Source organism: Podarcis tiliguerta (assembly GCF_965153285.1).
Source record: "Podarcis tiliguerta genome assembly, chromosome: 18".
NCBI lineage: Eukaryota > Metazoa > Chordata > Lepidosauria > Squamata > Lacertidae > Podarcis > Podarcis tiliguerta.
The window spans coordinates 2,835,530-2,851,516 of record NC_139551.1 but is presented as its reverse complement, the minus strand read 5'-3'; the positions used below and the strand labels follow the sequence as shown (position 1 = coordinate 2,851,516).

Genomic DNA, 15,987 nt, shown 5'->3' with positions numbered 1-15,987 from the left:
GTCGAAACGTCGCCTAGACACCCCAACTTTTACACGGGAAGACACCCGAGGACACCAAAACCTGCATATATATATATATATATATATATATATATGCTTTCGTAGATTTTCACGGGTACAGGAATGCAGGTTTTGGTGTCCTCGGGTGTCTTCCCGTGTAAAAGTTGGGGTGTCTAGGCGACGTTTCGACGAGGTCTCACTCGTCATCTTCAGGCTGGTGCTTTCGGCTTCTTGTTACTGGAACAGAGCAGGATCTCAGTGTTTGAGTTCCTATAAATACTGTTGAGGAGGTGTGGTGTATAGCCTCCAATGTTCTGGGCAGAGAGGAGGTTCCCAGGCTGGTGTGCCTTTTCTTCTTTTGTTCCTTAATTACTTGAGGGATATCTTGAGTGATTTCTTGAGTGATTTCCTGAATCCCACTTAGGTGGGTCATTAGGTGTGGATTAGTTGCTAAAGCCTTCGTGTCTTGAACTCTTGAACTTTGTGAAGAGTTTTTCTGAGAAGATGGCTGTACTGCACTTGGTTGTGCTCTGGCTTGGCTTCGTGTATAGGGGCGAGCTGTGGTTTTGTGGCCTGTGCCAGCCAGATCTGTGTAGGGATTGCAGGGGGGTGCAGCATCCGGAGGTGCCACCCTGGTTTGGCTACTGGATGGTGTCTGTAATTTATCTGTGGAGAGGGTCTGGGTTTGGGTCTGGTGTGGTTGATTGGTGATGGCGTTCTGTGTGCCTCTGGATCTGGTGTCAGATTAAGGAACAAAAGAAGAAAAGGCACACCAGCCTGGGAACCTCCTCTCTGCCCAGAACATTGGAGGCTATACACCACACCTCCTCAACAGTATTTATAGGAACTCAAACACTGAGATCCTGCTCTGTTCCAGTAACAAGAAGCCGAAAGCACCAGCCTGAAGATGACGAGTGAGACCTCGTCGAAACGTCGCCTAGACACCCCAACTTTTACACGGGAAGACACCCGAGGACACCAAAACCTGCATATATATATATATATATATATATGTAAACATAGGTATCCAATGCTGTGAGACCCGTCAAAATGGCCTCGGCTAACGCAGGTGCCCATTAAATTCAGTGGGTCCTCCTCTGAGTAAGTCTCTTATTATAGGGTGTGCCATAAGATGCGCTTTGCCGAATGCGCTCAGAAATCGAGCGAGACGGGGCCATCGTGTGTCTGGGAACGCTTGAACCTAGCTGGAAATAGGTATTTTTTTTCCAGGACTGAGTGTCTCGCCTTCAGGTTTATAATTTGGGTTTTTAATCCTTTAAGAGCCCAGCTAGCGATGGGGAGCGAACGGCTGCTGAGAAACAGATTCTGCCTTCTCCTTTTAATTTGCCCAATGCCCTTCTATAACCCTGTGGCGGTGAGTTCCTGAATCTGTTTCACGAAGAGAGAGGCTCTTTGTTTTAACCCACAGCGCCACCTGTGTCCCTTGTGCCTATATAAGATATCTTTAAAAACACACACACCCAAAACAAAAACATGGAAACGTACATTATCTTTCCTCTTCCTGGAGAGGAGCATCGCCTCAAAAAAAAATCGAGGTTGCAGGAGACTGTCCCTGAGACATTCCTCTTTCCAAAGAGGAAACCGTCCAGAATATTTGAAAATACAGCCCCTTGGCTCGGTCGCCTATGGCGAGATGCAACGGGTTTCCAGGGGACCCCAAAGCAGAATTATGTGTCTGTCTTTGGTTTGCCAGCTGCCCACTGGGTTAAATATTAGGAGAGAGTGTGCAGGTCAAAAAAAGCATTCCTTGAGATCCGGCGACTTGATTCTGGACTCACCAGCCGGACCAGTTGCTTAATGGCTGTCGACTCTTGAAACCTGTTTTACGCAGAAGCTGAGAAGCGACTGGCGTTTTATGACTGGCGTGGGTCCAATCATCACCACGTGGAGATTTTTGGTTGCCGTGTTGGCAACCTGTCTGGCTTCTCCAACTTTCTTAAGCAGCTCAGCCAGAAGAGATTATTCGCTGCGTTTTATATCCTGTGTGAGTGCCTGGAGGCGGTTGGAGGATGGATGGCGGCTAACAGATTGAGGTTGAATCCTGACAAGACAGAAGTACTGTTTTGGGGGGACAGGGGGCAGGCTGGTGTGGGGGACTCCCTGGTCCTGAATGGGGTCACTGTCCCCCTGAAGGACCAGGTGCGCAGCCTGGGGGTCATTTTGGACTCACAGCTGTCCATGGAGGCACAGGTCAGTTCTGTGTCCAGGGCAGCTCCATCTGGTACGCAGGATGAGACCCTCCCTGCCCGCAGACTGTCTGGCCAGAGTGGTGCATGCTCTGGTTATCTCCCGCTTGGACTACTGCCATGTGCTCTCCGTGGGGCTACCTTTGAAGGTGACCTGGAAACTACAAGTAATCCAGAATGCGGCAGCCAGACTGGGGACTGGGAGCGGCCGCCGAGACCATATAACATCGGTCCTGAGAGATCTGCCTTGGCTCCCAGTATGTTTCCGAGTGCAATTCAAAGTGTTGGTGCTGAAGCCCCAAACGGCCCAGTATCCCTGAAGGAGCATCTCCACCCCCATCGTCCGGCCCGGACACCTGGGTCCATCTCCCGAGGGCCTTCTGGCGGTTCCCTCATTGCGAGAAGCGAGGTTACAGGGAACCAGGCAGAGGGCCTTCTCGGTGGTGGCGCCCACCCTGTGGAACGCCCTCCCTTCCGATGTCAAGGAAATAAGCAGCTATCTTCTCTTTAAAAGACATCTGAAAGCAGCCCTGCTTAGGGAAGTTTTTAATATTTAATGCTGTATTTTTTTTAACACTTGAAGCCGTCCATAGTGGCTGGGGAAGCCCAGCCAGATGGGCGGGGTATAAATAATAAATTATTATTATTATTATTATTATTATTAGAATATTTTCCCAACTTTTTCTGCAAGGAGCCCATGGTTTTGCTCACTTCCTCACTTAATCCCTATAATGGCCCGGCGAGGTAGGCTGAGCGAGGTTCAGGACCGAGCAGGATTCGAACCCAGATCTCCCAGGTCCTTAAGCAAATAAATATAGGGAACGCTCTTAGAGAAGGGTCTGAAATATTTTCCTTGAGTTTATTCCCCCCCCCCCCGGATTGTTTTCATTGGGTGTTTTAATGCCCTTTGAATTATAAGGCTGTATAGAAATGAAAATAATAATAATAAATTTATTATTTATACCCTGCCCATCTGGCTAGGTTTCCCCAGCCACTCTGGGCGGCTCCCAACAGAAAATTAAAAACACTATATAAAACACCAAACATTAAAAGCTTCCCTAAACAGGGCTGCCTTCTTCTAAAAGGTCTTTATCTCCTTGACATCTGATGGGCGCCACCACCGAGAAGGCCATTTGACAATTAGCTTTTATATCTATCTATCTATCTATCTATCTATCTATTTATCTATCTATCTATGGGACATGGGTGGCACTGTGGGTTAAACCACAGAGCCTAGGACTTGCTGATCAGAAGGTTGACGGTTTGAATCTCCGCGACGGGGTGAGCTCCCATTGCTCGGTCCCTGCTCCTGCAAACCTAGCAGTTTGTCAAAGTGCAAGTAGATAAATAGGTACCACTCCAGCGGGAAGGTAAACGGCGTTTCCGTGCGCTGCTCTGGTTTGCCAGAAGCGGCTTAGTCATGCTGGCCATGTGACCCGGAAGCTGTACGCCGGCTCCCTCGGCCAGTAAAGAGAGATGAGCGCCGCAACCCCAGAGTCGGCCACGACTGGACCTAATGGTCAGGGGTCCCTTTACCTTTACTCTATCTATCTATCTATCATCTATCTATCTATCTATCTATCTATCTATCTATCTATCTATCTCAGCCTCTAGCACGGGTTGAAAGGTCAGATTCTGCTAACTTCAAACGGCAACTGGAGTCGCCCCGTCTGTCTGTTTCTTCCTGCCCAAGCTGAACCTCCCCTTCCTTCTCTTTTGTTAAAACCGAAAAGAATAAACTTATCCCTCCCCTCTCTCTTTCCTTCCTCTTTTTGTGCGAATATGTCGAGGTCTGCTCTGGGTGTGTTCGTTCCCTAACCCAACGAAGCGGCTGTAAATCAAGTTTCTAGTCCCTGTCGCTTGGGGAGCGGGAAACGAAGTCAGTTTACTAGTCCTCATTGTGCTAACGTGCCTATTTTTTTTTTTTTTTCTCTCTCTCTCTCTGCCCTGTTCTTCCAGGCAGCGCTTTCCCTGATGCCTAGATGACGCAGAAGAGGCCCCGGCCTCGAAGCACGCCTCTCGAACCCAACACCCCCTTCGGGAAAGCCCCCGGGAGCACCGCAGGACCGCCCCGCCGGCGCGGTTCGGGGCGGCTGGGAAGCGGAGGGACCCCGCGGCCAGGCATGGCGGCTGGCCTCTGAAACCCGTGCCCTGCGAGGAACCGTTTGGCACCCGAACCCCTTTCCCACAGCCGCCAGGACCGCTGGGGCAGAAAGGCCCCTCGACGGCATCCCCCACGGCGTTGCCTCCGCCGCCCGGACCCTGCCCTCCGGCGCCCCCCTTGCAGGGCGAGGGCTCCTCGGTGGCGGCCCCCGCCAGGCCCACCGCCGGCCGGGCCATGAAGCTGCAGGCGGTGATGGAGAATTTGCAGAGGCAACAGAGAGCGCGGCTGCAACAAGAAATGGAGTCGCGCCAGCCTCCGCCGGCCGACTTGCCGGGCGCGCTTCCGGTTCCTGCCGCGGCCGTGATGGCCTACTCCCGCAGCCGTAGCCAGGAGCCCGCCGCCGAGGAGGCAGGGGAACCGGAGAGCGCCCGGATCCAGCGGGCGCAGATGGCGGCACTGGCGGCCATGCGGGAGGCGGCTGCCGGCCTGAGCCAGTCGTCGAGCCCCGGCCCGTCGGAGGCCAGCCGCGGCTCGGCGGAGGAGGAAGAAGAGGAGGAGGAGGAGGAGGAAGATGACGGAGGGGTGTTCCCGCGGGAAGCGGTCTCCGAGGACGAGGAGATGTGAGTATTGCTCTTTATCCCGGAGCGATGGGGACCGGCTGTGCCGGATTTACGTACAGTGGTACCTCGGGTTACGTACTTAACGTATTTTTCGCTCTATAAGACGCGCCAGACTACAAGATGCACCTAGTTTTTGGAGGAGGAAAACAAGAAAAAAAATATTCTGAATCTCAGAAGCCAGAACAGCAAGAGGGATCGCTGCGCAGTGAAAGCAGCAATCCCTCTTGCTGTTCTGGCTTCTGGGATAGCTGCGCAGCCTGCATTCGCTCCGTAAGATGCACACACACATTTCCCCTTACTTTTTAGGAGGGAAAAAGTGAGTCTTGTAGAGCAAAAAATACGGTACCTATTAGGTCCATCAAACGTGCTCCGTTTTGAGTGTTACACTGAGGTCTGTCTGTTTTTGCTATTTATTTTGCTTTTTGCGGCTCTTTTTGTGTGTGTGTGACTGCGTGGAATCCAGTTTGCTTTTGTGACTGCAGCTCATCGTATATTGCTTTCATTTTATGTATCGACGGTCTCATTAGATAGCAAAATTCACGTCAAATTGCTGTTTCAGGGGTTGTTTTTAAAAGCCTGGGACGGTCCGTTTTGCATTGCTTTCTATGGGAAAGCAGCGCGACTCGGTTTTGGAACGCTTTGGTTTTGGAACGGACTTCCGGGACGGATTAAAGTTTGGGAACCAAGGTACCTCTGTGCCTTTGCTCTCTCCAAAGATCCCTGGCGGCAACTCTGTTTAGGGCTGGCTCCGCAAGAGGCAGTTTCCTCTGAAGCCAACCGAAAACAATGAGGACTACAGCCTTGCTTGATGCTTTGATAAAGGGCTGCATCTTCAGCGGTTGAGCACAAGCTTTTTCGAGCAGGAGGCCTCGGGTTCAGTCCCCAACGGTAGGGCCGGGAGCTCTTCCCCGGTGGCCCCCAACCCTGGAGAGCTGCTGGGGCCAGAGCGGGCATGATGAGTGGGACCCATGGTTTGGTTTAGAACGAGGCACTTCCAAGCCCCACTGAATTACGTAATAAACAGGCCCGGCCGCAGAGCCGAATCTCCCCTTTTCGCCGCAATAAAAAGAATTGCAAAACTGTTATTACAGTGGTTCTCAACCTGCGGGTCCCCAGATGTTGTCGGACTACAACTCCCATCATCCCTGAGCTCTGGCCTTGCTAGCTAGGGGTGATGGGAGTTGTAGTCCAACAACATCTGGGGACCCACAGGTTGAGAAAGGCTCAGCTTGCACCAGGCTTCCTCAACCAGATGTTTTGGGACTACAACTCCCATGATCCCTTGCTAGCAGGACCAGTGGTCGGGGATGATGGGAATTGTAGTCTTGAAACATCTGGAGGACCTACGGCTTATGCAGACTCTATGGAAGAGCTTCCGCTCTATCCTCTTAGCTCAGCTGTTCCCCAGATGTTGTTGGACTACACCTCCCATCACCCCTGAGCTCTGGCCTTGCTAGCTAGGGGTGATGGGAGTTGTAGTCTAACAACATCTGGGACCCACATCTTGAGGAAGGATGCCTTAAAAGGTGGAAAGAAAGGAGCTGGCGGGAACAAAATAAGCTTGCATTTCTGCTGATTTTTATTAATTTATTTTGGAAAGTGTTTCTCTAAAGGAGAGAAGAAGGAAAGTTTTTAAAAAGACTCAGGTTGGGTGATTTAATAAGGCGCTTGCAAGGATTCTCGTCCCCCAGCTTGGAAAAATAGCAAAGAGTTTGGATCCTTGGGAAATAACTTGAAAAATCAGTTTCCCTGACTGGCCTCCTGTGTCTCTGCCGCTTCCTTGCCCCACCCTGATCTGCTTGGGGTCAGGAGACAATATAAACAGGGAGGAGAGACCAGTTTGACAGGTTCTCTCCCCCCCCACTCGCTGCCACCCCCTTAAATGCCCGGAGAGCTTTCGATTTAAGTTCCTTATCCCTCTCTGAAAAATTTCCAGCTGTTTTGAAAGCGGCTGTGTTTTCCGAAGTTTGGAGAGATTTCCCCTCCCCTCGGAAAAATCCAAGCAACAACTGATTATTATTATTATTATTATTATTATTATTATTATAGCTGTCAACGTTTTCCCTTTTTTAAGGGAAATTCCCTTACTCCGAATAGGATTCCTCGCAAGAAAAGGGAAAAATTGACAGCTATTATTACTATTGGGATGCGGGTGGCGCTGTGGGTAAAAGCCTCAGCGCCTAGGGCTTGCCGATCGAAAGGTCGGCGGTTCGAATCCCCGTGGCGGGGTGCACTCCCGTTGTTCGGTCTCAGCTCCTGCCAACCTAGCAGTTCGAAAGCACTCCCGGATGCAAGTAGATAAATAGGGACCGCTTACTAGCGGGAAGGTAAACGGCGTTTCCATGTGCGGCTCTGGCTTGCCAGAGCAGTGATGTCACGCTGGCCACGTGACCCGGAAGTGTCTCCGGACAGCGCTGGCCCCCGGCCTCTTGAGTGAGATGGGCGCACAACCCTAGAGTCTGTCAAGACTGGCCCGTACGGGCAGGGGTACCTTTACCTTTACCTTTTATTATTACTATTATTATTATTAGTAGTAGTAGTAGTAGTAGTAGTAGTGTTCTGAATAATTTGCCGAATCGATTGTTCAGAGACCCTAATGGGAGCTCCAGACTGGAGACATGCGTTTAGAGCTGGGAGTGGGGACCCCGCAAGGGCCATCTAGCAGCTAAAGGATCCCGGCCTTTCTTTTAAAACCTGTGCCACCTTCTGGCTCTGACTGCTGCTTCCTAATAATAATAATAGTAGTAGTAAAATTTTATTTATATCCCACCCTCCCCAGCCGAAGCTGGGCTCAGAGCGGCTAACAACAGTAAAAGTAACACGGTTTACATAAAATCACAACCAATTACCGTATTTTTCGCTCTATAGGACGCACTTTCCCCCCTCCAAAAATGAAGGGGGAAAGTGTGTGCGTCCTATGGGGCGAATGCAGGCTTTCGCTGAAGCCTGGGGAGCGAGAGGGGTCGGTGCGCACCTACCCCTCTCGCTCTCCAGGCTTCAGGAAGCTATCCACAAGCCTTCGGAGCACGGCGGGAGTTCCTGCTGGGCTCCGCAGGCTTGCGGACAGCTGCCTGCAGCCCAGTGGCGTAGCGTGGGGGGTGCAGGGGGGCCCGGCCGCACCGGGCGCAACATCTGGGGGGGGCGCTCGCACTCGCAGCTCTCTGCCCCTACCTGGCTCACTCAGTCTCTCTCATTGCAGTGCTGGCTGTGCGAATTTGATCCGAGCCGCCGGGTCGCCGCCCACTGTGGAGGGGAGGGTGCCAGGCGTGCGGTGCGGTGCGGAGAGAGAGCGAGGGACTATCTGGGGGAGGGACAGTGCAGCGGGGGGGGGGGGCGCAAATTACTTGCCTTGCCCCGGGTGCTGACAACCCACGCTACGCCACTGCTGCAGCCCGAAGCCCGGGGAGCACAGCGCTGTGTACCCCGGGCTTCAGGCCGTTCTCTGCAAGCCTTCGGAGCCCGGCGGGAGTTCCCGCTGGGCTCTGAAGGCTTGCAGAGAGCAGCCTGCTGTCCCCGAAGCCAAAACAGCGAGACGGGGCGCTGTGCAGCCCTCCGTCTCGCTGTTCCGGCTTTGGGACGGCTGCGCAAAGCCTCTGCAGGGCGGCAGGGTGAAGGCACCCTGCGGAGGCTAAAAAGGATATCCCTGAAGCCTTAAGCCTTTGGAGTGCAGCTGCTTCAGGGATCTTTGAGGCTGGTGGTGGGAGAAAACAGCGCTCCCCCCCCCACCGCCAGCCCCACAAGCTCGGTGGGCCTGCTAGTGAACGCACCTTGAACGCACCTTGTTTTTGAGGGGGAGAACAAGGGAAAAAATCCCCCCCCATTCTCCCCCTCCGTTGGTCCGGTGCGTCCAATAGAGCGAAAAAGACGGTACCGTCTATCCCACCCTCCCCGGCCGAAGCCGGGCTCAGAGCAGCTAGCAACAGTAAAAGTAACACAGTTTACATAAAATCACAACCAATTAATTGAAATACATTCTAAAATCAATTCATTCTAAAGCCAATTCAGAATCAAATTACAGTGGTGCCTCGCAAGGCGAAATTAATTCGTTCTGCGAGTTTTTTCGTCTTGTGAATTTTTTCGTCTTGCGAAGCACCGCTGTGTATTGACGGTTTCCCGTAGGAATGCATTGGCCGTTTTTAAAAAAAGGCGCAAGACGTTTTCGTCTTGCGATGCAAGCCCATAGGGAAATCCGTCTTGCGAAGCAACTCAGAAAACGAAAAACTCTTTCGTCTAGCGAGTTTTTCGTCTTCCGAGGCATTCGTCTTGCGAGGTACCACTGCAGTGGCCAGTTCCGGGTTAAGAAACTTGATGACTAGAAACCTGCTTTTCTCTAGAGGGGGAAAAGGCCCGTAGCCTAGCGGACGGCGGTTCCCGGGGGTGGGATATGCTGCCGGCCTGTGCCTGCGGTGCTGAGCTAGGCGTTCCTTCGGCCGCTGACCTCTTCCTCTTTCTGGACCTCCCCAGGAAAGCCAAATGGGCCGACGAGGAATTCGACGAAGACCTTGAGGAAGAGGACGATTACGACGACGAGGAGGAGATGGCGGAGGAGGAGGAAGGGGTCCCCATGTCCGGGCAGGCTGCCTGTTCGAGCCCGGGCCCCCCGCTTCTCCGCAAGCAGCAGCCCACCTTGCCCTACAGGGGGGAGACGTCCAGACTGGCTGGGGGTCCCGAGAGACTTTCGGCCTCGCTGCCCCACCTGTCGCAGGTGCCGACCCAACCCCTGGACCACGGCGACTGGACCTACGAGGAACAGTTCAAGCAGGTAAGCTTCCACGGGAAACTTTCTTTTTCGGCGGACAAGCCTGGGGCTTCGGCTGGGAAAGGTGGGAAACTACCAAACTCTTTCAAATCGGAACCAGTGAAGGCGGTGAAGGTCCTGTGTGAGTGTCTGGAGGCGGTTGGAGGATGGATGGCGGCTAACGGATTGAGGTTGAAACCTGACAAGACAGAAGGACTGTTTTTGGGGGACAGGGGGCGGGCGGGTGTGGAGGACTCCTTGGTCCTGAATGGGGCGACTGTGCCCCCGAAGGACCAGGTGCACAGCCTGGGACACATTTTGGACTCACAGCTGTCCATGGAGGTGCAGGTCAATTCTGTGTCCAGGGCAGCTCCATCTGGTATGCAGGATGAGACCCTCCCTGCCCGCAGACTGTCTGGCCAGAGTGGTGCATGCTCTGGTTATCTCTTGCTTGGACTACTGCCATGCGCTCTACTTGGGGCTACCTTTGAAGGTGACCCGGAAACTGCAACTAATCCAGAATGCGGCAGCCAGACTGGGGACTGGGAGCGGCCGCCGAGACCACATGACACCGGTCTTGAAAGACCTACATTGGCTCCCAGGACGTTTCCGAGCACAATTCAAAGTGTTGGTGCTGACCTTCAAAGCCCTAAACGGCCTCGGTCCAGTATACCTGAAGGAGCGTCTCCACCCCCATTGTTCTGCCCAGACACTGAGGTCCAGCTCCGAAGGCCTTCTGGCGGTTCCCTCATTGCGAGAAGTGAGGTTACAGGGAACCAGGCAGAGGGCCTTCTCGGTGGTGGCGCCCGCCCTGTGGAATGCCCTCCCGTCAGATGTCAAAGAGAAAAGTAACTACCAAACTTTTAGAAGACATCTGAAGGCAGCCCTGTTTAGGGAAGCTTTTAATGTTTAATAGCTTATTGTATTTTAGTGTTTTGTTGGAAGCCACCCAGAGTGCCTGGGGGGACCCAGCCACATGGGCGGGGTATAAATCATAAATTATTATTATTACTGCTGAAAAGCACTCTGCACGGGTCCAGGGGCTCTGCACAACCTGCGTTTTCCGAGGGCTGCTTTCTCCGACTCGCACCCCTAGATTGTTGGCTGGGAGTGATGGGATTTGCGACCCGGTGTTTTTATAAAGGTTTGGGGCTTGAAGGGAGATTGTTGAAATCTGAAAACGCTTCTTCAGCCTCTCCTTCCTTTGTGTGGCTTTGGCTAAGGCTGTGTGTGTGTGTTTACGACAAAGATAAGCCGAATTTTTCCATTTGAAATTCAGCCGTGTCAAAGTCCGCAAGAGTGGCGGGGAGGGGGGGGTCGAGAGAGAATCTTGCTAGTCTGGAAATATTTATCCCCTGGCAAAACGGACTGGCGTCAGCCAGATTTTCCTGGGTGCCGCAATAAAAAACAACAGCGCTACGGTTGTTTGGAACAAGCTCGTCCGGGTTTTGCCTCGACCCGCAACTTTGCTTTATATGTGCTGCAGTTTAAATAGACGGCGTTCTTGCATTTCCTTAAAGAGACCCTTTTCTAATTTCAGCCAGCAAACATTTGTTGTTGTTGTTTAGTTGTTTAGTTGTGTCCGCCTCTTCGTGACCCCCTGGACCAGAGCACGCCAGGCACTCCTGTCTTCCACTGCCACCCGCAGTTTGGTCAGATTCATGTTTGTAGCTTCGAGAACACTGTCCCACCATCTTGTCCTCCGTCGTCCCCTTCTCCTTGCGCCCTCCATCTTTCCCAACATCAGGGTCTTTTCCAGGGAGTCTTCTCTTCTCATGAGGTGGCCAAAGTCTTGGAGCCTCAACTTCACGATCTGTCCTTCCAGTGAGCACTCAGGGCTGATTTCCTTAAGAATGGATAGGGATTGGCTTTCGTATTTTATTTTATAAAGAAAGCGTTTTGGGTCGCTTTGAATGGCGGCGTCCGGAGAAAAAAGAGTTATCTGCGGCCCAATAGCTGCTCTGGGGAAGCGCATTGTGTGATCCGAAAGCCTGCCGCGCCGACGAAGAGCTCTGTGCGGCCTGAAAGCTTGCTGAAATAAAAACGGGTATTTCCCCCAGGATTCCCAAACGCACACAAGGTATTAAGAACATAAGAAAAGCTGGGCATTATAAGAAGGTGCTTTTCTTAACGTTCTTGCTACGGCGCATGTGTTTCCGGCGTCCTGGGGTGTGTGTGGAAATAGCCCACGTTTTCATGTTTAGCAGGCTTCCGGATCTCACAGAGCTCTTCTTCGGCGCAGCGGGCTTTCGGATCGCACTGGGCGCTGCTGCTTCAGATATTGGGTCGCAGCTAGCTCTCTCCTTCCCCGCGGGTTTGAATTTCGAGCCCGTCTGGGTGGGTGGCCATTTGGTGCCTCCCGCAAAGAGCAAGCTTTGCAGCTTAACTGCACGCTGCGCGGAGAAGTTTGCATTTCGACGAATGTTCGCATGTGTAGCTGGAATTGCGGCCTGCAATTCATCCGGTTATCTGCATGAATCTTCTCTCTTTCTCTCTCTCTTTCCTTTCTCTCTCTCTCTCTCTCTTTCCTTTCTCTCTCTCTCTCTTTCTTTCTTTCTTCTGTTTTTTTCCACCGGCAATTATTGCAAGAGATGTCGTTTGCAACAAACTGATCAGAAACACACACAGAGAGAGAGAGAGAGGAAGAGAAAGCAGTAATTTCGCGGCTCCGACCTCCCCCACCCAAAAATCTACTCTTTTTTCCTTTTTTTGTGGAGAAAGAAATCCTTCCTTTCTTTCCGGCAGGCTCCCTCGCTCCTTGTTTGATCAGTCCGGTCTGGGTATTGAATCAGGAAAGCTGTAGAGTTAATAGAAGGAAATCGCTCTCTTTGCAAGGCTCTTCTCCCTAGAGGACTAGCCTCCTTTGATGTCTGAGTTGTAAATACATTGGGAATTTGGGGGGAGAAAAATCTGCCTCAAACCAAACAGCAGCAGATGGAATCCAGATGGGAAGAGAGAGAGAGAGAGAGAGGTTTTTTATTTATTATTATTATTTATTATTATTATTATTATTTATTTGTACCCCGCCTTCTCCAGCCAAGGCCGGGCTCAGGGAGCAAAAACAAGCCATAAAAAAAACAAGTTGAATGAATACAACTTAAAAACCAGATTAAAATAGTGAAACATTACAATATTAAAATGCAGCCTCATCACAGGAGGAGAAAGGAAAAAGAAAATAAATAAATAAATAATTACTATTAATTGTTAACAAAGCGGCAGGAGTAATTTGAAAACAAGCCCTTCGTCGTTTCAGGAGAAAATTGCTTTGGTTCTGTATATCCTCCTGGTTCCATACATTGGATTTTGGTTTTTTAAGGTTTCATTCTCAGATAAGGGCTGTTTTGAGTACCTTGGAGGTGGGAGAGGTTCCCTGTCGCCTCTCTCGGCGAGTCTCTGCTGTGCAAGGAGGCAAGCTTTCCCCCCTCGCTAATGGCGGCCGACTTTTCGTCTTGTATTTCCTCGGGTGGGGGTGCTGATTTGCTTCTGGTGCGGAGAGGTTCCCCGCTGTATCTCTGGATGAGTCCCCTGCAGCCTCGCGCTAAGCCGGAGCGTCAGACCACCAAGCTCAGTAACATCCGGCAGTGGCTATTTAGGGTCTCCAGTCGAGCCTTGGAGGGTGGAGGCTGATTCTAGCCACCCCCCCCTTGGGAGAGTCTGCCCACTGCATCTCTGTATGACTTAATCAAGCTGGATATTGTTGTTGTTTAGTCGTTTAGTTGTGTCCGCCTCTTCGTGACCCCCTGGACCAGAGCACGCCAGGCACTCCTGTCTTCCACTGCCTCCCGCAGTTTGGTCAGACTCACGTTCGTAGCTTCGAGAACACTGTCCCACCATCTCGTCCTCCGTCGTCCCCTTCTCCTTGTGCCCTCCAACTTTCCCAACATCAGGGTCTTTTCCAGGGAGTCTTCTCTTCTCATGAGGTGGCCAAAGTCTTGGAGCCTCAGCTTCGGTATCTGTCCTTCCAGTGAGCACTCAGGGCTGATTTCCTTCCGAATGGAGAGGTTGGATCTTCTTGCAGTCCATGGGACTCTCAAGAGTCTCCTCCAGCACCAGAATTCAAAAGCATCCATTCTTCCGCGATCAGCCTTCTTTATTGTCCAGCTACCAAAGAGCTAGGGATGCGGGTGGCAATGTGGGTTAAACCACAGAGCCTAGGACTTGCCGATCAGAAGGTCGGCGGTTCGAATCCCCACGACAGGTTGAGCTCCCTTTGCTCAGTCCCTGCTCCTGCCACCCTAGCAGTTTGAAAGCACCTCAAAGTGCAAGTAGATAAATAGGTACCACTCCGGCGGGAAGGTAAACAGCGTTTCCGTGCGCTGCTCTGGTTCGCCAGAAGCGGCTCAGTCCTGCTGGCCGCATGACCCGGAAGCTGTACGCTGGCTCCCTTGGCCAATAAAGCGAGATGAGCGCCGCAACCCCAGAGTCGGCCACCGCTGGACCTAACGGTCAGGGGTCCCTTTACCTTTACCCCAGAACTTGGGCGGATGTCGACCCTTTATTTTCTCCTCCCTTTCGGCTTGGAAACTTTGGGGCGGTTCTGTTTGGCTCTTGTCGGCCGCCTAAGTCGCTGCCTCTGGGAATCAAGACCTTGGGAGGGGGAAGAGAGAGAGAGATAGCGGGAAGCATGGCAGGGTGTGTCCGAGATAAGGAGTCGCAAGCCCGCTTAATTCCCTGGGTGGGGCGCACTCGGCTGGGTAAGCAAGGCCAGACGCCCTGGATTTTTGGCTGCGGGGTCCGCAGGTCGGAGCGGTCCCGAATTCGAAAGTCTTGGCTGTGTTGTTGTTTTTCCCCTGTGCCGATGACACAGTGCTGGTTAAAGGCAGGGGGTGCGTCCGTTGGGGCCCCCACCCAAATATTATTGGACTCTCAGCCAGTGGCGTAGCGTGGGGGGTGCAGGGGGGGCCGGCCGCAACATTTGGGGGTTAGGGTTAGGGGGCGCAAATCCATAGGTTAGGGGGCGCAAATCCATGGGTTAAAAGGTAAAGGTACCCCTGCCCGTACGGGGCCAGTCTTGACAGACTCTAGGGTTGTGCGCCCATCTCACTCAAGAGGCCGGGGGCCAGCGCTGTCCGAAGACACTTCCGGGTCACGTGGCCAGCGTGACATCGCTGCTCTGGCGAGCCAGAGGCGCACACGGAAACGCCGTTTACCTTCCCGCTGGTAAGCGGTCCCTATTTATCTACTTGCACCCGGGAGTGCTTTCGAACTGCTAGGTTGGCAGGCGCCGGGACCGAACAACGGGAGCGCACCCTGCCGCGGGGATTCGAACCGCCGACCTTTCGATCGGCAAGCCCTAGGCGCTGAGGCTTTTACCCACAGCGCCACCCGCAATCCATGGGTTAGGGGGCGCAAATTACTTGCCTTGCCCCGGGTGCTGACAACCCACGCTACGCCACTGCTCTCAGCTATCTATGGTCGCCTTTTTTTATTTTAAATTGCATTTGAACCTGTATTTTAAATTGGGTTTTCTCCCCCCATTATGATTTTACTGTAATTTTACTCCCGCAAAACACCCCTGGATCAGATTTTGAGGTTCCCCAGGCACCGTGAGTGCAATTTTGAGCTTCCCTTCACCTCCCTAGGAGCTCGAAGTCTGCTCCTTATCAACTAAGCATTAATTGACTACACAGCATCTAACGCAGGGGTCAGCAAACTTTTTCAGCAGGGGGCCGGTCCACTGTCCCTCAGACTTTGTGGGGGACCAGACTATATTTTTGGGGGGAGGGAAATGAACAAATTCCTATGCCCCACAAATAACCCAGAGATGCATTTTAAATAAAAGCACACATTCTACTTGTGTAAAAATACGCTGATTTCTGGACCGTCCGCGGGCCGGATTGAGAAGGCGATTGGGCCGGATCCGGCCCCCGGGCCTTCGTTTGCCTGCCCACGGTTTAAGGAGCCGTGGGGCGCCCGACGTATATATCTCCGAGTTTCTTCCCCCCCCCAAAAAAACTTTTTTTATTGATTTTCCACATTTCCGCATACAAAAACAGTCTAACATCTTTTTGGGGCTATACAGCGGTACCTCGGGTTAAGTACTTAATTCGTTCCGCAGGTCCATTCTTAACCTGAAACTGTTCTTAACCTGAAGCACCACTTTAGCTCATGGGGCCTCCTGCTGCTGCCGCGCGATTTCTGTTCTCATCCTGAAGCAATGTTCTTAACCTGAAGCACTATTCCTGGGTTAGCGGAGTCTGTAACCTGAAGCGTATGTAAGCCGAGGTACCGCTCTGTCTCCAAATTTCTAACCCAGGTCAGGATTCTCTCTATGCACGCTGGGTTGCGGCAACCACAACCCTCCTCGGAGCCGCGCTT

The 15,987-nt window shown here is 52.3% G+C and overlaps 1 protein-coding gene across 3 annotated transcripts in view; it reads left to right on the top strand.

Moving 5' to 3' along the window:
• The window catches only part of ARID3A (AT-rich interaction domain 3A), a 63,577-nt gene that overhangs the window by 10,360 nt on the left and 37,230 nt on the right, over positions 1–15,987 (top strand). For 2 of the 3 annotated variants that reach the window (XM_083421629.1, XM_083421628.1), the window contains exons 2-3: positions 4,167–4,931; positions 9,396–9,693. In XM_083421629.1, coding sequence (XP_083277755.1) covers positions 4,546–4,931; positions 9,396–9,693 — 684 coding nt within the window. In that variant the 5' untranslated portion in view covers positions 4,167–4,545. The remainder of the gene's footprint in view (positions 1–4,166; positions 4,932–9,395; positions 9,694–15,987) is intronic. The other variant, XM_083421630.1, reaches the window with a different exon arrangement.